The sequence below is a fragment of the Euwallacea fornicatus genome, chromosome 31 (genome assembly GCF_040115645.1).
Source record: "Euwallacea fornicatus isolate EFF26 chromosome 31, ASM4011564v1, whole genome shotgun sequence".
In the NCBI taxonomy this organism is placed as follows: Eukaryota; Metazoa; Arthropoda; class Insecta; order Coleoptera; family Curculionidae; genus Euwallacea; species Euwallacea fornicatus.
In genome coordinates, this window is record NC_089571.1 from 2,009,874 (window position 1) to 2,037,646 (window position 27,773).

Below are 27,773 nucleotides of genomic sequence, written 5' to 3' on the forward strand. Positions count from 1 at the left end.
AAATTTTTGTAACTGTTATCAACCCAACATTTTCTCCAATTCACTTATTCCTTTTCCGTAAGTTCAAAGTTACATTTCGTGTTTGCTGTGGAGTAATTTTCACACAAGTACGGATTATTCTAACTTGTAGTTCTCGTAAATTTTGGGGTCTTGACTCATACACTTTTTATTTAAATAAAACCCAGATAAACAAATTTGACGGGGTTAAGTCCGGGGATCTCGGTGGTCGCTTACAAAAATAACCGTTCCGCCCTGTACAAAAGTTTTCGAAATTTTCATTTAACCAATTTCTTATCAAACGAGCATTATGAATAGGACTACCGCCTAACCGTAATTTGAAATTAAGGCGGTATCTTAATGGCAAATCATCTAATGCGTTCCTAAACTAATTTTCAAGAAAATTGAAAAACTCAACGGCATCCAAATTACCATCAAAGAAAAAGAGACCAATTATTCTGTCGTATGGTATTCCACACCAAACGTTTTTTGAGAACATTGCCTTCTTAAATTTATGACGAATTCTGGATTTTGAGCTGAGCAGTGACGACAATTTTGACTCGAAACCACCCCATTTGTGGTGAAGGTGGCATTGTCGGTGGACAAAATCTCGTTTAAAAACTTACCATTGCTTAGGTATTCTCCTTGCAGCCAATAGCAAAATTCTAATCTTTTTTTTTATCTCCTGGTTCCAACGTATGGAAAAGTTTTGGCTTAAAAGCTTTATCTCAGATATCTTATACTTCCTCTGGGTATATTGAGGTCCAAACTGGCCATTCTAATACTATTTCGGGGATTGTCGTTGAAATATTGCAAAATTTCGTTGTTAGAGAAAGTCCACGACGTCCATTTTGCCTCGTTACTTCGACTTACCGGTCTACCTGGATGTCCGATGTCGAATTCTGCATTCTGTCGTAGCTTCTGCTGCCGAGCTCGCGCACGTTATCATCAAAAAGACGAACAATTTCTGTTTTTTCTCTTTCACTTGAATTTTCCACAATTATCACGATTAATAGTTCAATTTGTATGAAGAACGAACAAGTTCTAATGTCGATGTTGACGCTCGTTGCGCTTGTTTGACAGTTAAACACTTCACTTGTTTTCCATAGCCGACTATGAATTTTTCAAAATAAATATGTACTGAGCGTGCACTATTAATTCTTCCACAAAATCATTATTACTTAAAATTTTTCGATAAAATTCTCTATAGGCCCGTTTTGAGGGGTGGCCAATCCAGTGGAGTGCACAGATTTTTTTTAAAAAAATCGCTAATACGATTTATTAAAATTTCGCTCCTAGAAACTGTCACAGTAGGCCTTGGATTTCATGTCAATCAGGCCATTTTGGATGAGAATGCGCAGTTCATCAAGCTCCATAATTAAAAAAACATTCTGGCTAAATCGCACAATCAACAAACTTTTTACAGACTGACCCCAAAATAAATGGATCACACTGTACATGGGGGAAAAGCTATAAGCGTAAAAGACCTTAGGAAAGAGATTGCTGTTTATTACTTAAAACTCAGACATGTCCGAAGTATTATGAAAGGAATACCCAAAATTCTACCTTCAACAACAAGATCAATTGTGCCTCAAGACGTTAGATTTGGTCAGAGAAATAATTATCTCAAAAATAAACAAGCAACGTCGTTGCCAGTATCAAAATTGTTCGTAAAACATGTAATGTTGCTTTATGTAAAGCATGTTTTCCTAAATTTCGTTAAAAAAACTTTAATATATCTTTGAACTATTACTGGATGTAATGAAGAATTAGAAGTATATTGTTGGACCGAGTTTATTTTAAATAATGTACCCACATACGCCCAGAGTCCTATTTGTAGGACAGCGATTGTTGAAAAAATTATTGAAATTTTCGGATATTTTTTGATGACAGTAACTTTATAATAGTTTAAATAACCGACATCTCGATTTGTAGAAAAAAAATGGGCATTAATAGACTAAAAAAAAGTTATTTTTACACATGTACGCTCAAATTTGCGAGTATATTTTCATTTATTTCAAAAAATTCTGATAATACGTGCATTACTTGCCCGAAAACTGCCATTTAATTTAATACACGCTTTATAGTATGCATTATTGAAAATCTCATATTTCGTACTTGTTTAATCGCTTTTGGCCAATACTGTATATCTTAAAACATCACAGAAAGGTTCTAACCTTGTCAGTTTCCTGTACAGGTCAATTAATTTATTTTAATGATTCAAGTATCCTCAGTCTACAGTTTATACTTACATATTTCTTAAAATACTTATAGTAAGCACCGCTTCTTCGCCAATTGCGCAAGAAGTAATATCAACATCAACAGAAAAAAAATATATAAATAACTAATACGCTTTATTATTCAGTAATAACTAATTCGCAACAAAAAAGGTGTGTAATAGAAAAATAGGGTGGACTTAAGAATAAGGCTGAAACCGAATATTTATTCGCAGCATGCACAACGTTTCTATCCTCAAGTTAAGTCATTTTCGTTTCGTTTTAGCATTGTGCGGAAAGTGTGATAACCATTCGACGACAGCGTTGTTTCGAAATACTGTGAGAGCTATGCAAAGGTGGAAGCAACCAATAACTGGCAGGATATACGTATTTGCTTAAATTTAAAAAAAGTGTGCATTTCATAGGCTAACATAATGACACCCACAACCATATGGGACAAAATCCTTGGTTTCTTTTAGGAAAAACGTAAAGGCTTCGGATTTGTTTTTAATGTTTAGGTGAATCCATGAGCTAAAAAAATGTATGGAACCGCATCAAATAACAAATACACCACAATAAAAATTACATTAATTTATTGAATAGAGACTTAATGAGAGTGGACTTTAATCTTCCACGAAAGGTGCATTTATACGTGAGAGAACATGAGAGCTGTTTCGAACAACGTAGAGTTTAACTGAATAGAAGATTTCAAGTTATATTTTAAATTATGTTATAAACATAACTTTAGTACTAGTTCTTGCCATTAAGTAATCAGTTTTATATAAACAGTAGTATTTGATAATTTTCTGTACGGTTATGAGTGGTTCAAAAAATGCGTGATGAAGAGTGCTTTAAAATAAAGTAGTGGAAAAATGTAGAGCAAGTTTTGAAAAATTAACGTAACCAGGGTTTTAATAGTTACAAATATTTAGGTATAAGTTCAGTTTGAAGCCAGTGTGCGTCCAAATACTTCTACAAAAAAAAATTGTTTATTTTTATTTTTTTGTGGAATTTTATATCAACTGTAGTATTTTTTGGTGAAAAAAAGTAGATCAACTTATCAAATTATAGCAAAAATTTACCTTAAAATTTATTTAATTCGCGATATATCTTTGGTCAAAATGCCTCGAGGCAACATTTATCAGTGGAAATAAGAGACCGTGTTGTCAATTTGTACAAAAGTGGACATTTACTTTAACATTTAATTTAAACAAATCCATTGTCTGTCGAATTAACCGACAATATCGAGTGTCCGGGAAAACTGATTTAAAGAGGGAGTGTGGCAAACCTAGGAAAACGAATCGTTATCAAGATAAACAAGGTTTAAAAATTGCGAAGAATGAACCATTTCTAGGATCGAACAAAATTAAGAGCCCTATCTCTGATGAGCTCGATGTTGAAGTAACACCTAGAACAGTAAGAAACAGATTACTTAAAGGCAAATCATATGGAAGAAGACCAGCCAAAACACCTTTTTTATTCGAAAGAAGTAGACGCGCTCTACTTAATTTTAAGCGACATTTTCATTGGATAGAGCAGGACTGAAAGAAAGTGATCTGGAGCGACGAATCAAATTTTTTGCTTATTTAATAGTGACGGTATTACTTACCTGAAGCGTCCTAAGCGTGAAAGACTCAATCCAAAATACACCTGCTCTACAACGAAGCACGGCGTTGGGTCGATAATGGTATGGGGTGTTTTTCCGGATATGATTTTGGCCCCCATTGCAACATAGATGGTTGTATGAATAGATTTTTATATACGGAAATCTTAGAGAATCAAATGGTGCCATATGCGAAAGATGTTGTGCCCTTAAGATGCATTTTCCTACAGGGTAACGATGTAAACGTCCAAACATGTGAAAAAATGGTGCAGGAGAGAAGGAATACGCGTTTCAGAATAGCCTTCGCAATCCCCCGATCTAATTTCATTAAGAACCTCTGGGAAATCTTAGATCGGAAAATCAGAAATATGGCCTTTAGGAATCAAGACGAACTGTTCACTGTTAAAAAAAAACGCATGGATAAGCCCGGATCCAGTCATCCTGACCAAATTATAAAGTCTATGAAGAAAAGATGCGATGCTGTAATTAATAATAGATATTTTTTCAAATATATATATATTTTTTAATTTCAATTGTTGTTTTTGATAAATTTTAAAGTAAATATTTGCTATAATTTGGCAAGTTGCTTTACTTTTTTCCACAAAAAAATAAAAATAAATATTTTTTTGTAGTAAAAGTATTTACACATACACTGGCTTCGTATTCAACCTATATTCAAATATTTATAACTATTAAATCTACTAATTATATTAAATTTTCAAAAGTTGCTCTACGTTTTTCCTCTACTGTATATTGGATCTACTGCATGCATATCAAAATTAAGTATGTACTGGACAGTAAGCATTACTTGCTCAAATGTGTCGGTATGGGGCAACAAAAATTATATTCAAATCGTTAATTCATCAAAAAATTGACTTCTTTTGAGGTCTTCTACATGCACTGTTATACATACATTTGTATTTTTCTTTTGTAATTCCTTTTCGAACACTATAAGCACATAGTAATAACTGAATTTTTGGAAATCGCGTGTTAATTATGATTTTGAGGCGTTTAAGCAAACTTTCCAATTAAGTTAAATAATGTATAAATTGAAAAAAAAACCGTACTAATTATTAGCGTGGACAATTTTTTCACAATATGGTAAAGTAACTTTTTCCACCGTGAATTGAACCAGATCTTTAAATTTCATCAGATTTGCTATGTTTTTGACTATTTTCATTCCATTCAGAACATACAAACCTCATTTATCACTCTTTCTGAACGAAAATGTAAAACATCGACGGGTAATTTCATTTTCATAATTCATTTAAAATTCACCTAAATTGACCTGCAGTTAAAGGTCAAACATACAGTGACGTCAAATATTTTTTCTTGGCGGGACATGTTACAGTCCTACCAAATAAGAATGCGTTCTGACCATGGCCTAACCACCCTGCAAACTTGACTTGTGGTCGGCCGAGAGTTTAGTCGGTTAATTAACTGACATAAAGAAGTACGTGTTGGCACATTGACCGATTCTAAATCGGTCGATAAATGCAAACACATGATGGTGTATCCCGATTCAACTAAACTATCGGTCGAATATTTAGCTTGTAAGGGCCCTTAATCATATAATATATATGCCTGTTTTCACCGTCTGTATGTTACAGGAGCTCCAAATGTTTAATCGTAAAGATACAAAATTAATTCAGATTCTAACGGCAAATATCAAATTTTGACATTTATCAGCGACTCAGAGTTACAGGGTGTTTATTAAAAACGTATATTTTTTTTAATGAAGCTGTACATTTTTTCACATTTTCAATATTTACCTTCTATTAAAACATCCTCAGAGCAGATTTTTATATAGATTTCAAAATACATTTAGAAGTATGGAGGAGAATTATGACTTTTAAATAAGGTCCTCTATAGATTATTGGTAAAGTTTCAAATTTTGCACGTATAAATAATGCAAAAACTATGCTATATTTCTGGATGTCATTTTGTTGGTCTGTAAATTGTACAATTTCTTTGCAGTTTAAACAAATCTGTACCTATTACTAAATTCCCCATACTGGCCCTCATACAGCAGACAGGTTCTGATCAACTTTATAGATATTCTTCTATACTCTTATTCGTCCTCATAGAAAATACCCTTGACCTAACTAATTACTTACTTATCTCCTACATTTGCACGTAACATGTTTCTCCATGTTGGAGACAACAGTCTCGATCTCCCTTTCAACCTCCTTAATCCTAATTTTTAAGTATACATTCTTCATCACTTCCTCTTGAATCAGCTTCCTGATTTTACTTTGGTACGCCGGATCCGCCATATTGGCCATCATTTGCAAGTATTGCATCTTAAAGTTATCCATCAGCCTCTTCAGACTCCCCGGCATAGAACTATGACTCGTAGGAGAGGAACTCGAAGACCCTGACCTTTTCCTTGAATACGTTTGACGGTTTGCTTCTGATGTCCAGTTGTTGGAATTCAACTTTAGGCTCCTCGATCTGCTGTTGGGAGGTTCTTTCCTCTTGCGTCCTCTTCGCTTCTTTGATACTGTAGGGGGAACTAAGTTTTCTATTTTATCATTCAAAACTAATTTGCTTGGTTTGATTATGTTGCTATTAGGCGTTTTTAAGGAGCTTCCATTCAGCTTCGGAGTTAAATTGGATGATTTTTTTATTTCCGGGCCAGCAGTCAAGGCCTGACTTAAAATAGGCCCAACCGCAGGTGTGCTCTCATGCTCATTGGCGATGCGAAATTTATTCCGTCCTCTTTTTTTAGGCGGCGGAGTAATCCCCAAGTAAGTTTCACTACTAGCCCGACTGTCAGTGGTACCGAAAGAATCAGATGACCTCTCAGGATCTTCCCCGTTGAAACTATACAACGTGCCGTTTTTCTTAGCATTAAAGTAGTTTTCCAATTTGGTTCGATCGATTTCCTGCAGGTAATAAGTTACTGGTTTATCAGTCCATGATACCGAACTCGTACTTGGAGTGATCTCGGTGATGTTCATTATGGTTCCAATATCGCTTAAATTACGGTCGGTAATTCGGAAATTTAGGGGACAGAAGCTTTTGGACGAAACGATTTTGGTGCCGTGTTTCAGTTCTGCGAATCGTTGCTTCAGTTTATGGTCTACGGATGGACCGAACGCGAAATTGTTCACGAATAACACAGTGGCTTCGGCAAATTTTTCTCGGTAGATGTCATCGAAAAAGTCGCCTTTGAGAAGCTCGAACCGCCCGCATCTCTTACCGTACCACTGCAACCAGAACCTAAATTTGCTCTCCATTGCTTTGGCGTAATTTGCGGGGACGTCGGCCCGTTCGACACCTATACAAGATTTACATAAAGCAGTTGCTGCAACCTGAAAAAAAAGTTGTTATGTGCCAAGTGAATTAGCTACTTGTTTCCAGTATATTTATAAATCAAACATTTTATTGAATGCTTATTTGAAGTTTAAGGATAATACTATGGTACTTGTGGAATATGCATAAACAATGAAAGGATCTCGTGTTACATTGCCAGTTTATAATTCAAACATTATGAAAACTGACAAAAAAAACAAAATCTGAATATCGGATTTCGAGATACTGTTAAAACTCAGCAAGTCAAGTTGGTTTTTATATGGTTTTCCAATTTATAGCAGAAAACCATTTTTGCACAAAATTTGATAACTCAAATCGGCTTTCAAGTACTTATGTAAATTAAGGAAATTTATACCTGTAACATCAAATTTATTTGAGGTATATGTGCGTATTTCAGCAATTAGTAATTAATTAGTAAAACCAAGTGAAATTCTGGAACTTTTGACGTTTACACAGGAATAAGTACGAAAAATATGAAAGAAATAATAAAATTACAAAATGAAAATGGAAGCAAACCCGCTAGCAGTTTACTGCATGTGAGCTTCCAAGATAGTATCAGTCACTTAATTACAGATATGCAGGCAAAGTTTCTGTTGCTAAAATCAACAGTAATGAATCTTTGGAACTTTATTTAGAAAATTCATGAGACTGCGAGATCAGGGCAAAGGTGAATGTTGTTTTTACTGACATACAGGAGGCTTTTAAGAGGATAGATTTCACTGACATAATCATGAGCTTAAAGAGATTAGGGGTTGTAAGTAACACTCATATGGAATTAAAAGGATAGTGATAGATCAAAATCTTATACAACTATTTTTTCTATTGTCTCTTTAGTTCTAAAATCTGAGTCCTCTGCTTGTCCTATTGGTGGTTAACAATATAGGTAAAAATGGTCTTTTTGGTGAGGGCCTCATTTAAGTCCACCATACCCTTATTATAATATGATATATCTTATGTCAACAAGATGCAGTTGAGTTGCGGCTTGGTCTTGATTGTGTTCTTTTATGGTATCAGTCAATTAACATTGGATTAGTTTTTGTTATTATATTATCAAATGCTAAATGTTCCAACCTTATCAAAAACTCTCCATGACTTTGCATATTAAGAAGTTAATATTTTCAGTGGTCTCATTTGACCCTTCCAAGTCAAATCAACTGTCTACAGTAAACTTACCTGCAAAACGACTTGTCCTACGCCTGACCCAAGGTCCATGAACACATCATCTTTGGTTAAGTTAATTTGATCAATCATCTGCACAATCAAATCAAATGAAGTTTCTCCATAAACATCAGGAGAAAAGGCCTGATATTTATTGAGTTCTTCAGCATTTGTTACCGCTGCACTATATGTTTGCTGCATTATGTGATGAAGCAGTGCACGACTGGCAACTTGATTCAGCCTATCACAAAATTTCTGGGTCCCTTTTTCTAAGGCAAGTATATTACTAATGGCTTTGTTATATCGTTTGGTGAGTGCCTTCATTGACTCGTAACACTTTACATCTACATTTTTTAAAATGTTCTTTTTTAGAGGGACGGCCAAGTCTGGGATGTCTTTGCAGCCCCACGCTATAGTTTCAATTATTTCCCTTGCCTCGTCGTAGCCCTTTTTTTTGTTTAATGGCCAATAATAAATAGCGGGAGCACCTCCAACTGGAGAATTCAGTCTTAACTCCATCAGACCTTCAAGTCTATGGACTGCTTTATTGGGCCTTGGTCAAACCAGCCGCATTTTGACGGTCACTGGATTTAATCAACTCAATGAACTAGTAAAAATAGTGATAGTATATATGATTCCCATTCCCTACAATAATAAACAATGGAAGAACTTTGGGCTATAACCTTAATTAAAATGTGGGATAATGGATATTTACTTTTGGAACAGGCAATCAACACTGGGCAAAGCTGCCATTAGAACTTAGGCAAAATGATCCCTATACTGCACACACCATAACAAATGAATACTTGAATTCGACTTTCTAATCGACGATGTAGGATGTATGTCGTGCGATGTGACCGCAAAGGTAAACGAACCTAACCTAAAAAAATTGGAAACGCGCGGGATTAAGTACCAGAAAGAGGTGGGAATTAGAAAAATTTTAATTTTTTTTTAGAAATTATGAAACACACTTTCTTATCCACAGTTTACAACTAATCATTGAAAACAGATTCGTAGTGATTTAATTTTATCAATAAAGATTAACAAATAATAACAAAATAACAAATCTCGTCGAAATCGAGAACTTAACCGATTGCAACCTATCAACAATCAGCCTCATTTGTCTAGCATGGAAGGAAATTTATATTGTGAAATAGCTCAATGGTACGTAGTGTTAGTATACAAGATTGCCATAAAAGTCTCAAGCAGGTTTTCCTCGAATTATTTTTTTAAATAGCTATGACAGATATTTCGACCTTACCACGTACTCTCATCATTTAGATATTTTGATATATTTCTCAATAGACTTAATATTTTTAGATTCGGATAAATTATATTTTTTATAAATATAAAAATATGAAATCATTTTTTTTAACTTGAACATTATAGGTCAGTAACGAAGTGTTTGCAGACGTCGATGGTTATACGAAGGGCATGTCACATCACCTACATAAAAAATAATGTAGTTACTGCTATCATCAAATTAAACGATCATATCGACAAAAACGTTTATGACAGGTGGAACCACGTAAAAGAAAATCTGTAGTCATACATGATAGTGTTATACGCATTTTGAGGACCACTGGATTTAAATGTCCACTAATCCAAAACCTTGCGCGCCTTTTTTTTGATCAACTGGCGTTTCACTGTATGCGCAAGCGTAATTTATATCTACAATTAAAGAGCTATAGCTGCTTCCACATTTCAACTTACATCTCTGGCGATCTATTGTTCATTCCCTAATAATTGAACCAATGGCAGATTATTTTAATATTCTTATATACATTGTTAATGAGGTAAAAATATAGACTGTTTTACACAGAAGCGTGGTCTATAAAATAACTATTTTGTCGGTGGTCGCATCGAGTGACGTCACGCGTTTTGCGTTAAATTGCCTATTGCGTCCCCTACTTAACCATTGATTTGACATTTCGGTTTCCTTCATTCCAAGCCGACCGAAGCGGACGTTGGTCCGCATTTTCCTAAATATTTCCAGAGAAAAGCTCTGTCTTTCCAAATTGTGTTTGCCACAGTGTTTTCAGCTCTCCAATAACTCAATCTTACTAAAAATTGTGAAACTTAGCTGAAGTGTTATGTAGATAGAGGTGTCCAACTGCTCGGAAAGTTCCCTCCAAAATACCTGTCTTGTACCTAAACTTCGTGATCTTTAAAATGCCTCTGCTGCGGAAAAAAATGTTTGAGAGGCATGAGGAACCAGAGTACCTCAGGGATGACGATGAAGTCTTTTATTGTGAAATCACCAACGAGATATTTAAAGACTACCAGTAAGTATTGGACATTGAATCTTGTAGGTGGCCAAATTTCTCCAGCTTTGGTGCAAACTCATTATAAAACGAATCTATAACGGTTCATTGTACTTGTGTTTAACCACGCCATGCTTTCGTATTTTGCCAATAATTTTCCTTTGGTTCCTACAATAATTTCCTTTACAATGTGCAATTTTGCATTTAAAGGTTATGTTTTTTGTTTTAGTTTGTGTTTTGAGGTACTATTCTCAAATTCTTTAATCATATGTTCCTTTTTGCATTCTATACCTGCCCCAGGGTTTATAACTGTAGAAGTTATAACTGCTTTCAAATTTTTCTTCTTTATCTTATTATAAAACTTGTTGTCATGACCCGTAAAAGTAAAGGATGATCACTTAAAAAACCTCAGACCTTAGGTAAGAGTTAAAATTTCAAAAGTACATCATGGATATTTTCTTTTATTTTGTTTGAAAATAACTTTACACAATAAAAAGAGTATATAATGCCAGTGGGCAAAATATGTGAAACACTGGAAATTATTCGTCCAAATTGGTGAGGAATGATGGTCTTTTTATATGCATCACATCTTCATGTAAAACGGTTGATTTGAAGTAAATGATTGGTATTTAAATGTTGCACCTAATTTAACCTGTCCTGTGTAAAGCTTTATTATCTTTGTTGATGGTTACTTTAAGTGGTATTTGCTAGTGTTTAGTTTATTTTTATATCTCGCAAGCTGACCTCTTGTTCAAACATAAGCAGCCAAGTGTTATCCATGTATTCTGAATGAGAGTCCAAATATCACTTTTTTATAAATTAAAATACTGAGTAATTCCTAATTAGGAGTTTTCCTTTCAACACAATATAGACGTCAATAAATTAAGTAAAATCTTTATATAATGTCTTTCCAGAATATAAAAAGAATACACTGTGTGAGTATCAGTTTTAACATATTTCTGCATAAAATTTATCTCTGCATAAAATAATAAATTCATTGTAAAAGGAAATAAAAAGTTCCACAAAAAATGATCAGTTATTGTAAGAAGACAGACAACATTTGAAGGGTATAGGGAAAAAACAAGGTATGCCAGACAAGTTTTTGAACTAGATGAAACACATGCTGGGACAATCCCTGTTCTCCTATCTTGCAATTTGGATTTGTAGAAGTAATTTGACATATTCCTCCCCTTCCCTGCCAATAACTTGCACTGATGGAATGATGAAATGAATTGTATGCATATCAATTCGATTGTTTTCTATCAGATAATGGCAGTAGTCTGAAAACTATCAAAATGTGCCAATTTTTATTTTCCCCCCCACTCTTAATATAATGTTGACTATTTCTATGCAGTTTATCATGATGTTTAAAAAATGTGGTGAAATTTGGCACTAGGTTTTATTTTGATAAATTCTAATACTATTAAATTGAAAATGACCCATAATTACTTTAATAATGAATTAATTGATATGCTGTTCTTGTGCCAAAAATGCTCCAGAACGTCGCCTTCGTGGTTGTACGCCAAGCGCTTTCTGTTAAGACATTATCCTGCAGCCCCTAGATTTATTTATCTTCCTGGAAAAAGTCGTGAGACCAGAAATCTAAAAGCAAATCATGGTGGTTATGCTGAAAGAGTTATGCCATCTAGGATGACACAGATTGATGAGCGCGTTTTAAATATTCTTCAAGCGGATTCAATAAACAGTATTAGAAAGATCGCAGAGCAATATGATGTTTTTCAAATATTAGGGTGCAGAATCTTAAATGATACCAGTATTTTTAATGTACAAATAGTCATCCTAGTAATTAATATAGAAATATTCCCAAATTGTTGTAGTTGTAGGAATTACCGTATATGTACATTTTGCACATAGCGACCATTTGTTATTCGCATGACTTATTTTACTTCCCTTTGGCTTATGTGTAAATATACTCGTTGAGTAATATTTTGTGCTCTTATAATAAGCTGTTCTTAATTGATTGCAAAATATGTGCGTTTCCTTCCTACCTATCCATGCCCATAAAATTTCACTTAAATATCTTGAGGCTTTCATCAAGTATCCTGCATTTTCTTAAAAAAACATTTTTGGAAAATAGTTTATATAGCAAACTAGGATTATTTTCTGGCAGAATATATTATTAAAATCTATGTGTTACGACCTGAAACACCCTCTATAGCTCTCAGACTGCATAACAAGATTTAAAAGGGAAAAATCCTCATTAGAAACTTAAATAAGTTTAAAATTAATTGTTCACACTGATTACAACTTAGATGGTGACAATAAGTGAGATAATATTGAAATTTTGCTTTCTTAATCATTTATTGTTAAAGCAAAGAACACGCACTGTCTTTTCTTAAAAATGAAGTGGAATTTGCTTTATGTATTGTGAAATGAAAGAAATTGTCAAATTATGTTATTAGACTATTCTTTTATTACTTTGGCCCTGATATTTCAATGAGCAACAATTTTATAGGATAGGCATAGTGATGCCTGGGCTTGCACTAAGGTTAACAGAGTTAGTAAAATGTATGGGAACCACATTTATATAAAAAAAAAGAATCGGTTCCGTAATTGTGCTTGATCAAATCACGTGAAGACGCAGACAGTTAATACTTTTTCCTAAATAGCAAAACATTGTATTTCCACTTGAAATATCCAGGATTTCGTCTTATTGATTATGGTTGCTTGTTTGTGAGACATCACTATTCCAAACTTGTTTAGTTGCCGATCCTCGTATTTCATGGAAATTATTTCGACCAAAAATCTAAACAGTAAATTATCGTCGTGTAACATTGTTATTGTTTACATATTGGATATATATATATATATATATATATATATATATATATATATGTATGTATTTCAAATAGTCACTTTATTTTAGTTCATGTTCCTGTGTTTACATTTCTCGAAACAAGATTCTTATATTTAAACTTAAAAAAAAAAAACTAAGAAATTGATTCAATTTTTTAGCGAATTTTCTGAGAGGATGTTCCTATGTAATTCTATGGTCTGGACATGTTCCATGACTGGCAAATCGAATCTGACATACCAAGAAGCCGAGGAAAGTGAGAATCACGCCCTGCAATGTCTCAAAGAATTTCCGAGCGAGCTGAAAGTGCCGATTCTTTACCTCTCCACTCTCACCAAGCGCACATTCTTTGGGGAAATGGCTGAAGACATATTCATTTATACCAAGGATCGATATTTTGCAGGCGAAAATGTTGAAGCGTCGTTTACCTCCAATAAATGGAAAGACTGTCACATTATATCTGTAATTGCACCCGACGAGAAGCTGTACGCTAGTGAAGTGAAATCCAACGGGTAAGTTCATTTTTGTTGTACTTACCTTTTTACTGTTGATCGGTTATTTGTGTTGTGCTGTTTAGTAGTAAAAGCCCATCGGAAAAGACATTCATTCCTTCTGCTAGTTTATACAAATATGAGGTAGAACACATAAACGCTGCAGACAGCCGAATTAGTGAAATTATGATAGTCGATCACACTCAATTGAGGCGAAAAAAATCTCAATATAGCAGAGACAAAGTAAAACTTTTTCTCAAGCAAAACGTCGCCCAGGACAATAGGGGAATTTTCGTAATCAAGCCCGAGATTCTGGACAAATACGAAGTGAAACACTCAATTTGGGAGACTTTATTCGATGGACCGCTGCCAAACTTCCAGTCGTCCAAGAACTTTGAGAAGGCGGTAAATGGGAAGAAAAAACAGAGACAGGAAACAATGGCAAAATATCTACAGAAGAACGGTTTAGTGATGAAGAAGGAGGGGCGGAATAATAAGGAGAAGAAAGGAAATCTGCTGGAAGCTATGAAGTTGCGACAAGAGGAGTTCCAAAAGCAGAAGCAATTGAACGAGACACAGAAGGCTATTGCGAAACAAAAGAAGAAAGATGATGCGCTGAAGTTGGCACAGTACTGTAAAGATTGGTTCAAGCCTAAGGAGGATTTGGAGTTGGAAGATCATAGGGTGAGTACTCGAATCATATCAAATTATGAAGTTGTTAGCGATGAGTCACATGTAGGAACTACCCATACCAACTCCAGTCCAATGCAAGGTTCCTAATCGCTACTTTGGTGACATGATTTCAATCCTGGAATTCGTTCATCAATTTCCAAAATTATTGTCCACTAAAGACTTTTTCCCTGGAGGTTTCGCCTTAGAGGTACTAGAGCGGGCGTTGATTGAGAAGGAGGTTGCGGGGCCGTTAACTGACTTGATTCAAATGCTGTTGGCTGCCATTTTTACATGTCAAGAAGAAGAATCGAACAGCTATAATATTGGCACCGAGACGTTGAAAGGTTAGTTAGGATAATATTGCGCTTTAAAAGTTTGAATCAGGGTAATTGTGATCCTTGTTAATAAATTTAAGCTTTTATTCGCTCAGGAAATCAAGTGACAAATCATAACTTGATGATACATATATGGAGGTATTGTAATTGACTTGGAATCAATTGTAAAAATGTTGGAAAGCTATCGCCGTTCGCTGAATTAATTCTTGGTCTTTCGTTTTTAAGGGATTTTGAGCAATTCGGAATTATGCATTTTTTAATTCTTTTTTATGTGAAAAAATGTTTTAATACAGTTTTTTATAGTGCGTCTTTCCAATGTAGATTCTTACATTTTGGCTAAACGGGGCGGTCATCACTTTCTCTCTTATGTTCCCCATTTTGGATGTTATTTTTATTATTTAAGTTTTGGAATGGTCGTAAAAAGCCTATTTTGAACGGATTTTTTTCTATTTTTACTGCTATTTATTAGAAGTTTTGCAATTTTTTCCGTATTGGAGAAAAACTTGACTTCCTTGAGTTTCCAACAATCAGTAGTGTAATTTGACTTTAACGAAGTTTAGAACTTTAAACACATTTGTATTTGAAACAGTTTTTCATAGCTCATTATCACTTGAAACTAAATTTACGCTGTGGTACTGCAGTTTCATTAGAAATTCTATAAATTTTTGTGTATATCAAGAAAATTTGGCAACTCTTAGTATTTCAAAAGTCAGTAGCGTAGTTTAGTTTTTAAGGGAGTGTTCGGATTTTTTAATATGTGTGCAGTACCAAAAGGGCAAATTGTATATATTAAATTTAATGTCAGAAATTATTTTTTTACTAATTTTCTTCATCCTTTGCCACTTTCGCCCGATCCCACTTTTTTTTGGTAAAAAATGACTTTCTATACAGATATAAAAGAAGAGAATCTTTCCACGACCCCCACTGTGAAAGAAGCAACTCACTTGGCAACTTTGGCTTCCAAATGGCCGTTGAAATATCAAGGGTTACCCCTGAGCCGGTTGCCGCTGTATTCTTTGACAGTTTCCGAAGTTTTGAGACTACATTTATTATCGTCGGGAGCCAGGATCAAGGATAATGGCGCCTGGTGGCGATATGCACAGAGAGGGGGATACACCAGTGAAGATGATCCAGGTAATATATTTTATTCCAGTTTTTTATCAAATTTATCCACATCGTGAAAATATTTCTTAATTTTTTGATAGGTTTACACATGAGACTCCACCAAACCTACATACTCAAAGCTTTAGGAACTCATAATGTTGTGCAATTGCCCATAAGCGATAAAATCAAGATCATTTTGTGTTTAATGAACCAAATCCTAACTTACGCCGATGTCAGAGATATAATCGAGGAGCAAATCGAAAAAGTGAAGGCTGCAAAAATTGAATTTAAGTCTTTAAAGGTAGCAACAAGAAAGAGAGAGCTAGAGCTGGTTACTCAGAAAACTAAACTGCGGAAGGAGATAGGCGATGATGCCGAGAAGCTAAAATTAGCGTTGGAGAAGTTGGAGATGACCAATGAGAGGAAGCAGGCGGAAATGAAGAAAAAAATGGAAAAATGTTTGTTACTGTTTAACGAGAGACAAGCGGTTTTAGGGTAAGTACTTTGAATGTTGTTTGAAATTACATACTTATTCTAAGAATTGATATTTAGACGTGATAGAGCCTTTCGCAATTATATAAAAATCGAGTCAATTCCCGGCTTATTTGTCAGTTGGGAGGAAAAATTGACCGGTACTTGCATGGACAAAATAACAATTCAAAATCCGGATCTCGCCAACGCTAGCAGGGACGAACTTATGACTTACGTTAAAGAATCGTACCAAACTAAGGATATAAAATTAGAGCCTTCACTTCGTGTGAACGGTGAAACATTCCACAATTCACCTTCAAAGTCGCCTAAAAGAACCAATAGTAAGTAGTAATAATTTTAACCAGCTTTATTTTTAATTAAATGCTTTTGTTTAGATTATAAAGATCTGCTTTTGTGTACGGCGGATCCGCAAACCTGTCCGGTGCATACTGAGATTTCCGAAAGAAATACTTGGGCTTTTTTCCATGAAAAAGAACAAATAGGGAATCTGATTAAAGCGTTGAATGCGCGTGGTCTTAGGGAGGGAAAATTGAAGGAATCGCTAGAACGAGAAGAGGATCAGTTAGAGAAATTAGTGCTCAAAACTCCGGTTGGTTTGTTGAATCCAACGGTGGTTATTAAGGCGGAAGAGGTGGCGGAGAAGCCTGTGAGATTGAATGGTGCTAATAAAAAAAAAGATAGGTTAGTTTTTTTAGTGTGTGGCATAAATGCCAAAAAAAACCAAAGCTAAAGTGTCTTCAACGTTGTGTTTGTTGGTATAAAAGTGATTCAATTCAGGAATCTACTTTGAAAGTGAATTCTTAAATTGAAACATTATATAGAACCTATATTTCCTATTTCGAATTGATGATGCAACTCCCCAAAATTCAATACTCATAGTACATGAAAATATGTCTTACGGTTTTTTTTTTTTTTCAAATTAGATATGAAGATGCTAACTTAGGCTACCCACCGAATATGGACTCCGAAGAAGTTTTAGAAAATGCCTTAATAGAAAACATACTAGAAATGGAAGAAAAGATTCACGGTGGCTCGTTAGGAACGTTAAAAATTAAGGACCGCGATAAATGGAGGAATTGTTTGCAAAATAAAAATTATGAAGAATTTAAGAAAATCAGTGAGAGCAAAACGGCCGATAAGGACGCAAATTTTACGGCAAAGAAAAGCATAGACGGTATGTTTTCCTTAATAAGTTTAGTAAAAAGAAAGTAATATATGAATTTCACTGAAGAGCGCAGCAGATCAAATAGTCCCGAAATTTCCAACAAGAAAGAAGAAACTGAGTTGTATCAAGACCCCGGAAAGTTCTTAGGCAGTACTATTGAAATCAACTCTAAAGATTCTCATATTGGAAAAGTGGACGAATCAGTATTAATTCAAACCGAAAACACTCAAAAAGCAATTGGGTGTTTGGCCCAAGCACTTTGTCACGTAGCAGAAGCAGTAGACCCTAGACATTTGAAACGACCTTTAGGTTCGCGCTTATAACTGAAACCAAAACGTTTCGTCATATTAATTTACGTTTATTTCATGTAGGTCACGCCGATGTGAGGGCTAATAACAAACATAAAGACCCTCATGATGTGATGGAGCGATGGGAGCAATCGCTTTTAGCATCCACCAGTTTTAGCCAAGTATTTTTGCATTACGGCACGTTGGATCCTTGCGTGATGTGGTCGAGATCCGCCCTTTTAGCTAGGTGTCAGATCTGCAGACGACAGAAGGATTCTGAAAATATGCTGCTTTGCGATTCCTGCAATTTAGGACATCACATGTATTGTCTTAAACCGAAATTAACTGTAAGTTGCTTATTTGCAAATCGCGCATCCCGTTCAAACCCTTAAATATCAACAAAACAAACGCCAATCCCACTTACCACCAATCGAAAGATTTAGATGATTGATGGATTGTCGGTTTAGCACCAAGCTCAAGCTACCAGAACTCTATAATATACTACACATAAAAACTATAATCAGCGTCAGTCTCCAAAATATCCTTTTATTTCTCTGTAAGATTTATATATTTTTAGTTACGATAATTTTGGACAGAATAACCGATGTGAATGTTTTTATATTTAAAATAATGCGTCTTATTGCCTTTATTTCATAGGCTGTACCTAAAGGTGACTGGTTCTGTGATAAATGTAAAAAGGAGAAGGCTAAACAGGAGAAGTTGCTTAGTCCTGAACCGGTGAAGAGGGTTAGGCGAATATTTGTTGAAGAGGAAGCAGATGAAGAAGAAGAAAATGATTCTGGAAACGAAGAGGACGGCGAGGAAGAGGAGGAGAGTGATTCTTCTACAGGAGAGAGCGATATTGATGATGACAATAAAAGGTGAGTTTATTTAACGTTAATTAGAAGTCGATTGTAGAGATGGAGTTTGGTTTGATGTAAATATCAGCAATTTTTACTATTTTGTACCGAGTGCCGCAAATTCGCCTATAAACATGGTTATTTCAAAAACGGTAAGAAATCAGGAGTTAATCGAATTAGGGAAAATATGCGCATTTCGATTCAGAGTTGGAATATCTTTTAAAGATAAGGGGATTGTGAGGACTTCCAAAGAAAACCAGACAAATGGAATATTAAGATTTTTATTTTTCTTACATGTTAAAGAAATATTTTATAGATCAACGAAAAGTCATCCTAAAGACACTATAATATGTATACAGTTGGTTCGTCGTAACAATCAGAAAGCAGTATTGCATTGGTGAAATGTCAAATTTAACAGATCAATAAAGTTTCCACGAATGCAAGTTAATTTGAAACGGAGCACGAACATGCGCAATGAATGCCCTTTTTCAGTTCAAGCTGCATAAGTGTCAAGTTCATAAAAATCATAGATTCAGTTTGTTTCACAAGTTGCGTTTAAAAAGAGAATTTCATGAATCTCATCCTTGAATAATGAGGCCGGAAGAAATATTTTAATCTGTTATATTTTTATTTCCATTTTAGTGATGGCAAGCTTGAACTGTGTAAAATCTGCGGGTCGGGTGGCGAGACAATCCAATGTGAGAAATGCGAGCACAGTTTCCATAAAGAGTGTACCAGTCCGCCGATGAGGCGGCTTCCCAGGACTCCGTGGAAGTGTCCACAGTGTTCTAACAAAGGAAAAAAGAGAACGTATAAACAAGCAGAGGAAAACGGATATAGTTCTGGTAAATATTGTACTGTTTTCTCGAAAAACGCAATTTTTGTTGATACAAACAGGTGCGCGTTAGGTGTTTCATCGATTATTATTGCACTCAATTACTGGCAGAATTCCGCTTTGCGTTGTTCGGTCAGTTGCAATTGATGTACGTTAAAGTATTCTTTCCGCACGTCTTGGCCAAATAACTATTACCAACATTTTCTATACTAGCGTTACCAGATTCAGTGACAAATCAAATATTACAGACTGAGAAATTCCAAGGTAACGTACCAAGTCTTACTGCATTTTGCAGCTTTAACTTAGTAAGAAACTTACATCATCATAAAGATAGATACGGATTGAACTTTGTATCAGACATGCAGTTGCAGTTTTCTTATTACTTGCGTTTCTCTTGGGTTTTCTAACAAAATTCGAAAGTGGTATAGTGTAACAGCTATTGTTATTAAGTTTGTACATTATATTCTTTGCCTAGATTCCGACAGTGTCAATTCGGCTGGATTCACATATAGCAAGCGACGCAGCGCAGCAAAAGCGAGCCGCAAAATTCACGCTTTTGCTCGAGTGCTGCGTGAACGCGAAAGAGATTCCAAATCGCCCATTTATATTGAAGATGGTAAATTTCTACCTGTGCAAATAAGCGTCTAATTTTATTTCGTGCTGCCCTTCATACGTTTTTGTTTTGTTTTTTTTTTTGTTTTTTTGTTTTTTTTTTTGCGAATATGCACAGCATCATTCATCGCTTGAATTAACTTTTAAACTCACAAACCATACTGAGACGTTTCAATGTTTCTCCCATTACGGGGTACAAAATTAACTAACGAATTGGTGTGCAGTAACAACAAACACTATACTGCATACTGTTATTTCACTGTTATGAGTGATTTGCTGCTGTAGCAGATACTCCACATGCGAAACATTAACAATTGTTGATTTCATGCAAACAATCCATTTTCAGTGATTAACCAGAATTCCGAAATTAGGTTAAATAATTGTAATTTTATGCGGTAAAGAAAACGAAAAGTTCCTATAAACGTAAGTCGACAAATTCTTGGCTTCTTAGATACAGAATGTCGAAGTTTTTCCTATTTTAATTTATGGCTGCCGCGCTTTCTTCTATATTTCCCATTTTTTTATTTCTCAAATTTTAGTAAATTTTTTGGCAAATTTTAAAAAATATCTCTTACATTCTCTTTCTCTATCTCGCCGTTTTCAGAAATTTGCCGAAAAGCTTTTCAAAACACTTCATTCTTGCAATGTATTTCAAAATTTTCATACCAGAATGGAAAGTAAAAGAAATTTAAGACAAATTTAGGGTAATCTGCATATGTTATTCGATAGTTTTGCACAATTGAGCAACGAATCGGAATGAAGAGAAATTAAATGAAAGGCAACCTCCGGCACACACGACAACGCAGCAGAATTAAACGAGAAAAAGAAAAAGAATCTACACGCTCTACATATCGTTTTACGAGTCATGCGATAATCGCGGAGTTGTTTTTGTTCGGCGTTTCAATACTGAATGAGCATTAGTCATTCTTAGAATCCGAAAAAGAACATTAGGGAATTCCAAACGAACCTCCAATCACTTGATGCAAGTCCAATTAGCGAGTGATTGTCTTCCCAGTGGCCGGTGTTGATTCCGAGGAACAGTCTTGAGTTCTGTTTACCTTCTTAAATGTTGCTTACGTTATCGTCGGCGCAAAATGGCCGATTTTCTTAAATTGAAGCACGAGTCAAGTAATGTCGGTTTTTCAAAGGTGCACTCAACGGCGTGTTCTGATTCGAAATCTATTTAATACTGCTGTTGGATTTTTTCAAAAAAATTATTATTTGTTAGAAATTTGGCAAGAGGGGGCAATTTAGAGCTGCACGGTATGTTGCACAGCGTTTATGGCTCACGTGAATGGTGTTAACTCTATTTCTTACGAGAGTTATGTATGGAAATGCTTGTTTTTTTTACGTCACAAAAATAATCCCAGTACTTTAGCGAAATCATGCCCAAGATACCAAAAACATAGGCGACGTGCGCTGTACCGCAGGAACCGAAATATTAATAACCGTAAATCGGTTCTCGGCCGGAGAAGTGTGGTGCCGGCTCTAGTTCGCCTTCCGCTGCTTAGAGTGAACAGCGCATAACGCAGCACAGATTTGCATGCGATTGCTCAATTCCAAAAAGATGTATTTTTTACTTCTTCTAAATCGTCGAAATCTTCGAGGGACAAAGGGCATGGCAGCAAAGGCACCATAGAGTTGATGACTAGATAGTGCATCTGCATTAAACTTAGAACGCTGTGCCATTTGTCATAAAAACATGACCGAAATGTGTAAGAAATACCGCACGAATAGCATGTTTAAAAAAATCAAGTTTCATAATTAATGCTAAACGAAAGTTATTTAAGGTATCTATTGAGCCGGTTCTGGTATTCTATTATAGATTTTTTACAGTACCTAGCAGTCTTACAAATGTCGATCAACTCTGTATAAATTGGAAAAGCTAGCAGCCTATTTGAAGTGAGTTAAATTAGATTAGACATGTATTAACCTATAACAGAATTATGGACATGTTTTAAAAATATCGTCACGTTAACGGTTAACATCGTTATTTTGAGGAATCTGAGGAATAGCAAAAAGGTACTGAAAGAGGCTAGGAGCGGAAAAGTTATATTGACATAGCCGAGGAGGCTCTATTAGTAGGTTTGTGCAAGTCGGTTTGAAAAACGTATTCAGTCTCTATTTCAGAAACTATATTAAATATTCGTGTTTTGGCCGTGAGCTGGTCCATGGGTGAAAACGTTCTTACTGTTGCTTTGATCCCTTCAAAGAAATGATCTAAAGCGTCTTTGGTATCAGATTTTGGTCCTGCTTCCGGGGTTTCGTCACTTGTAGCACTTGGCTGATGCGTTAGTTTCCCTGTGGCTTTACGTCGTTGCCCTTTTTTGACTATCTTTAAATTCGACGTGTTCACCTGGAGGGGCAGAATTGAAACGCTCTCTTGCGCGTTATCCACTTCATTGGGGGGAGTGTTTTCCACGTTGTGGGCTTCAGTAAAGCTTTCGGAATCGTCACTGGATAAATCCATATTCACTAGCGTCAGTCTATCTTTATCTTTCGTGTACGGAAGAATAAAAGACATTTCTTCTTCGTACTTCCACCTTTTGAATTTTTCTGCAGGTTGGCCTATTTTGGTGTTTCGGGAGCGGCATATTTTCCTATACTGGGCGCGCAACGATTCCCATCGTTTTTTACACTCGTCAGCGCCTGCAAAGAAAAATATTAGTGTAACACTCCATGGAGATTAATTCGGCACCATTCAATTCGGTTGCCGGTCGAGCTATTATTGAACAGTGCAACCGATTGTTATCGAAGTGTGTTTGAACTTGCAAATACATTCTGGGACCTTTGAAATTTTGCTTCTAGGTCCCGTTTGATCTAAGAGATTTGTTGTTGTGGTATTATTACCTTTGGTCGATGCTATTTGTAAATTTATTGCATTCGATAACGGGTTTCTCGACGAGTCCTGATGGAATCGAGGATAGTGACATTTTCGCAAATTCAAAGGTGGGAAGGGGTTTGGAGAGCAGGGAGGTACATTTCGGTTGCGAGCACCGCGTGTAATTTTAAGAGGTTGAGCGTTCCCATTAAAGAGTAATCAACTCACAATGACAATATAAAAAAGTGTTATTATGTTTAATTGAAGCTGGTTCGGTTCCTTTGCGGTGCGACATCGAACTTCAACACTGAACTCAATCGCTTCTAATGTCGGGACTAAAACGTTACATTTCGCTCTTGCAATTTAACTTACGTTTATTAATTTGTTCTCCAATTTCCTTCCACAATTTGTTTTTATGGACGTTGTCCCAATATCTTCGATCATCAAAATTATAAAGTTCCTCATGGCTCCTTACCAGTTCAATTAGTTTCTCGTCAATTTCAAACATTTCAATTAATCGCACCTCAATCGAGAGTCTCAACTTGTAAATTCACTTTGAACTGACCGATACTTTTTCATGCACGCGCTTTAAACATGATGGTACAGAGTGGGTTAGTTCAAAATGTTCCTCCATAGAAACACTGCGATCAGTAGACCAGACCGTGACTTGACTGCGCACTAATGTGACAACAGAGACGCGGAATGAATGTTACAACATTTGACCTGACCGTGACCCAAAAACGTTTAGTTGCCAGACCCTAATCGGAACGTGACGTGACCGATAATAGAAAGTTCTCGTGCACTTAACGTTAAGAATCCTCCACCGGTGTTACCGTACCGTAATCGTTAACAAGTTGGACTATATTTTGGGAGTTCTTTAAATTGCCGTAAGAGAATTAGCGTTGAGCACACGAGAACTTCCTATTTCCTTTTTCTCCTCGGACGTAGCCCAGATTCATGCATTCGTGCGTTAAACAGTTGGGCGGGTCGAATTCTATAGTCTGGTACCAAATGTCGAACCTTTTGGTCTAGACCATGCAACCGCCTTGATAGAATAGATCGCCGGCAAGCGTCGTTACGGCACTTTTTCCCGGCAGTTTCATATTTTTCGCGTGATACGTTACTGTACTCAACGGACATGCAGCGGATACCATATAAATAGCATATGACTAACCTTATGTACATATCTGATATGTCAAAAAACCCACAACTAAAGCGATATTTGACGCGTTCCGGCATTTTCACGAAAACAATTTCCTTCAATTTTCAACGAATTTCTTTATGCGGGATTTTTGGTGCTCTGTATGTGAGATGTTCGGTTGATCTTCGTCGTATCGGTCGTCCTGGGGGGTCGGTGGAAGACCTTTTTAATGTTACTCGTATAAACGCGTTTGAACTAGGAAAGCCACAGCAAATTACCTAAACTGTCTTTGACGCGCGCTCTATGAAGTTAAGCACGAAAAATATGTTCCTTAAACTATTCGAGAGAACCTAATGTTCAGTCACTATTAATGTATTGAGCCATGGCAAATTCACTTCACTCTCTTCACCAACCATCACTTTAATTATCGTTCATCACACCTTCTGCTACTCACAACTACTCCACTTTCCTTGAGTGCATCTTGTAAACACTTCAGACGTTTAAACTCGAACTGGAGAAGCCTTTTTGTGCTTGCATTATTCAACATCGGGAGATATTTTTTATTCAAATACAAGAAGTCCTCAGGGAGTAGAAAATCATTATCACTAACTAAATCAATTTCCGTTCACGCCATTAATTCATTTTCGAGTACTAATTTCCATTCTCGGCCACTTTTTACATTTTCTTTTCATTTTCTTCAGCTTAGTCTCTCTAGAACGTTCCATTTCGTTCGATTTTTTTCGTTCGACCCAAAATTTTGTTGTTCAGGGTGTCAAAAAAAGGTAACAAGATTTAAGTTTAAATGGTCACACTAAGCACTGAGAATTAGTTAATGTTTCTGGTGCCCCTGCAGTCAAAAAATAAATAAATAAAGGAACTTGCACTGGTTTTAAAAGCACTTAATCGACTTTCGCAATATAGTCAATGTAGCCATAACTGGACCAATGAGATCAGACTTGAAGAATTCTGTAGAAGACTTCTATAGAATTTGATTTTAAAGGGGCGGACACACTTTTTTTCATTGATTTCGGATACTGCTACTGATGTCCTGATTAAACCTACAATAAAACAAATACGTTTTATTATACTTAAACTATGTAAAACTATTATAAAGTTGCTATACATAAACAGCGAAAATGTACATTATTAAACCTTAAGATTTGGTTCAGCGAAGCACAAAAAGCAGTTTTTGACGCACAGGTTTGGGGACACTAACTAGAATGTCATACTCGTATGTCGCATTCGAGTGCTTAGACCGTTCGAAAACTCTTTGGTCACATATATCGAAAGTGTGAATTTCTGTGAATAAATTCACTAAGAAATCATTAACAATTCACTGCAGAACAATAAAAATTGGAACACTCTTGTTTGTTTTTCTGCAATTTTGTACCTTAGTTTTTTTGACACTTTGTTCAAAATCTCATTAGTTTTTTTTCTTTCAAATGATTTTTTAATAGACTCTGAGGAAGAAGAAGTGGTGAGGAAACGAGTCTTGCGGAGGGACGAGAAAAGGGACAATTTACCGTTAAATAACGCAGCCCTCCAGGAATTCCTCACCGATGTTATGAAGCACGACTCTGCCTGGCCGTTTTTGAGACCTGTGTACACGAAAGAGGTAAGTGCCAACCAAACAAAGTGCAAACACAATCTGGTCGGAAAAGTTTAAACCTTTCGCTTCGATGCCCGAAAACAGCAAACTTTTAAGTTTAGTATTTCATTTTCTTTGTCCAATCTCACCCACAGCAACGCGGAAGACCGAGGCACTTCAAACTCGGAACGTTTTTTAAATTTCTCTTGCTGTTTCTGTTTTCTGCCTTTCAACTCGTAAATTCCAGAAATCAAGAACGATAATGATGCGACGGAGCAGATGCCGAACTCCAGAATCTTCTTCGTAAACTTCCTGAAATTCCTTTAATTTTCTCCCGGCAAAGCTTAAGGTTTTTGAAATATCTTTTCACGCTTGGACTGGTAACTTTGGCCGATGTTACTTTCAAAATTTGCGATCTGCTTCGTAAAATCGAAGGAAATTAAAGTGTTTATGATTATTTAACTGCAAGTACACGAACCGACTGGCAACAAAAATTCTAGAAAACTCTGCGCTCGAACAGAGCACTAAACTCTCCAGTATGTTGTATTCATCTTAATTGCTTTCGAGTAATTCGAGAAATACACCAGTAAGCACATCTCTCCGTTCTCAGGTACCTGATTACTACCAAATTATCTCGGAGCCAATGGATTTCGGAACCATCAAGTACAAACTTAACATAGGCAAGTACAGCGCCGATTCGCAAGTAATGAGAGACGTAGCCCTCATATTTGAAAACTGTATTACGTACAATTCCAGCGACGATGAAGTGTACAAGTAAGTATTGTTTTCACGCAACTTCAGAGAGCATCGCGAATTATCATAAATAAAGTGAAATATGAAATGATTTCTAGATGTGGCAGGCAGTTGTCTGCCTTTGTATATGAGAGAGCTGAAGAGCTAGGTCTGCCCCCACCTTCCGAATTGGGTTTTGACGACGATGCAGACGAAAATCTCAAAGCTAAGAAAAGACGGAAAATGTAGAAATAGACACACGATTTATTCTATTAATTATTTATATTACATTAATAATTTGAATCAACAGTTACAATTATATTATTTTTATAGTAATTTACATTACAAGAATAGTAAAAAGCATGTTCCAAGCGAGATGAAAATTTGCAACTGACCTCTAGACGGGGCCAGTCGTTTCGACGAGCGAAGTAACGTCTTTGCTTTCGAGTAGTGTACACTGCTTTTTCCACTACTTATTCTTATTTCATCATAAACTTACTGAAATCTTAATTCTGCCAATCTTTTAAAGATGACGTTTGTTCTGTTTGTATTGCAAAATCCTAGAACATCACACTTCGTTGTCATGGGAATGCGGAGACATCGGAACGAATCAGCTGTAAGCTATGCGTAACAATATTACGTAACAGTATGAGGTTCGTCGCATCGCATTTGCTTGTAATTGTTGTTTTTCTGTTATAAGTGGTTCTAATGTTACTTGCAACGTACAGACAAAGGAGTAGAATCTTATTTCCCGTGTTATGTCCTGGTTATTTTTTAAATACTAAGGCACAATAATTAGGCTATTATTATAATATAGTATTGATAAAACAAACTCATTTTGCAAGTTGGTAAAAGTTATTTCTACCGGTGCGTAAAATTGAAAATTTACTGTTAATGTTATTTCACATTTTTTGATATTTGCCGCTATTTGAGCTTTAAATTTCTACGAATAGAAGATGGCAAATAACTGTTTTATTTTAAATACTAAAAGGATTTGAATTAAGATTGAAGGTTTATGTAAATATCAGTGTCATCTTTTTTATCATTTCAAGTTTTTCGATTACGTCTGTTTACCAATTAGTACACAATTTTTCAATTTCAAATAAAGTTCAAGTTTACTACAACCAGGGAGTTTTGATTGGCCTTAGTTTCCGCCCATTGTTCTCATACACGTGACAAAAGCAAAAACAATACCACTAAACAAATTTTAGGACATTACAATATCATGACAACAACAAAACATGATGAGGTTCGAACGATCGGTATC

At 35.6% G+C, this 27,773-nt stretch overlaps 3 protein-coding genes and 1 long non-coding RNA gene across 5 annotated transcripts in view; 1 reads left to right on the plus strand and 3 right to left on the minus strand.

The window, feature by feature from the left end:
• Positions 1-2,189: 2,189 nt before the first annotated feature.
• Positions 2,190-8,813, minus strand: LOC136348070 (histone-lysine N-methyltransferase, H3 lysine-79 specific-like). The gene is made up of 2 exons (XM_066298621.1): positions 8,308-8,813; positions 2,190-7,133 (listed from the first exon to the last, which is right to left on the minus strand). The coding sequence occupies exons 1-2, from the start codon at positions 8,809-8,811 to the stop codon at positions 5,934-5,936; spliced, it is 1,704 nt and encodes a 567-aa protein (XP_066154718.1). The 5' UTR covers positions 8,812-8,813; the 3' UTR covers positions 2,190-5,933.
• A 1,361-nt stretch (positions 8,814-10,174) lies between these two features.
• Positions 10,175-27,630, plus strand: Acf (ATP-dependent chromatin assembly factor large subunit). Its single transcript, XM_066298683.1, has 17 exons — positions 10,175-10,577; positions 13,533-13,883; positions 13,949-14,546; positions 14,602-14,878; positions 15,761-16,003; positions 16,075-16,468; positions 16,526-16,785; positions 16,840-17,146; positions 17,389-17,639; positions 17,697-17,939; positions 18,002-18,264; positions 18,575-18,798; positions 19,420-19,622; positions 20,088-20,228; positions 25,644-25,801; positions 26,385-26,548; positions 26,626-27,630. The coding sequence occupies exons 1-17, from the start codon at positions 10,465-10,467 to the stop codon at positions 26,753-26,755; spliced, it is 4,320 nt and encodes a 1,439-aa protein (XP_066154780.1). The 5' UTR covers positions 10,175-10,464; the 3' UTR covers positions 26,756-27,630.
• The window catches only part of LOC136348106 (uncharacterized), an 87,884-nt gene continuing 79,586 nt past the window's right edge, over positions 19,476-27,773 (minus strand). For both annotated transcript variants that reach the window (XR_010733582.1, XR_010733581.1), the window contains exon 3: positions 19,476-19,565. This is a non-coding gene — a long non-coding RNA (uncharacterized lncRNA). The remainder of the gene's footprint in view (positions 19,566-27,773) is intronic.
• Positions 22,006-23,822, minus strand: LOC136348105 (uncharacterized). The gene is made up of 2 exons (XM_066298685.1): positions 23,418-23,822; positions 22,006-22,873 (listed from the first exon to the last, which is right to left on the minus strand). Exons 1-2 carry the CDS (start codon positions 23,551-23,553, stop codon positions 22,275-22,277), a joined length of 735 nt encoding a protein of 244 aa, XP_066154782.1. The 5' UTR covers positions 23,554-23,822; the 3' UTR covers positions 22,006-22,274.

Bases quoted from the DNA above. Each gene is read 5' to 3' on its own strand.
- LOC136348070 (XM_066298621.1), bottom strand. From the start codon at position 8,811: ATGGAGTTAAGACTGAATTCTCCAGTTGGAGGTGCTCCCGCTATTTAT. The intron at 7,134-8,307 runs GTAAGTTTACTG...CTTTTTTTTCAG, and splicing joins TAGGACAAGTCGTTTTGCAG to GTTGCAGCAACTGCTTTATG.
- Acf (XM_066298683.1), top strand. From the start codon at position 10,465: ATGCCTCTGCTGCGGAAAAAAATGTTTGAGAGGCATGAGGAACCAGAG. The intron at 14,879-15,760 runs GTTAGTTAGGAT...CTTTCTATACAG, and splicing joins TGGCACCGAGACGTTGAAAG to ATATAAAAGAAGAGAATCTT. The intron at 16,004-16,074 runs GTAATATATTTT...ATTTTTTGATAG, and splicing joins CACCAGTGAAGATGATCCAG to GTTTACACATGAGACTCCAC.
- LOC136348105 (XM_066298685.1), bottom strand. From the start codon at position 23,553: ATGTTTGAAATTGACGAGAAACTAATTGAACTGGTAAGGAGCCATGAG. The intron at 22,874-23,417 runs GTAAGTTAAATT...TTTTCTTTGCAG, and splicing joins TGGAGAACAAATTAATAAAC to GCGCTGACGAGTGTAAAAAA.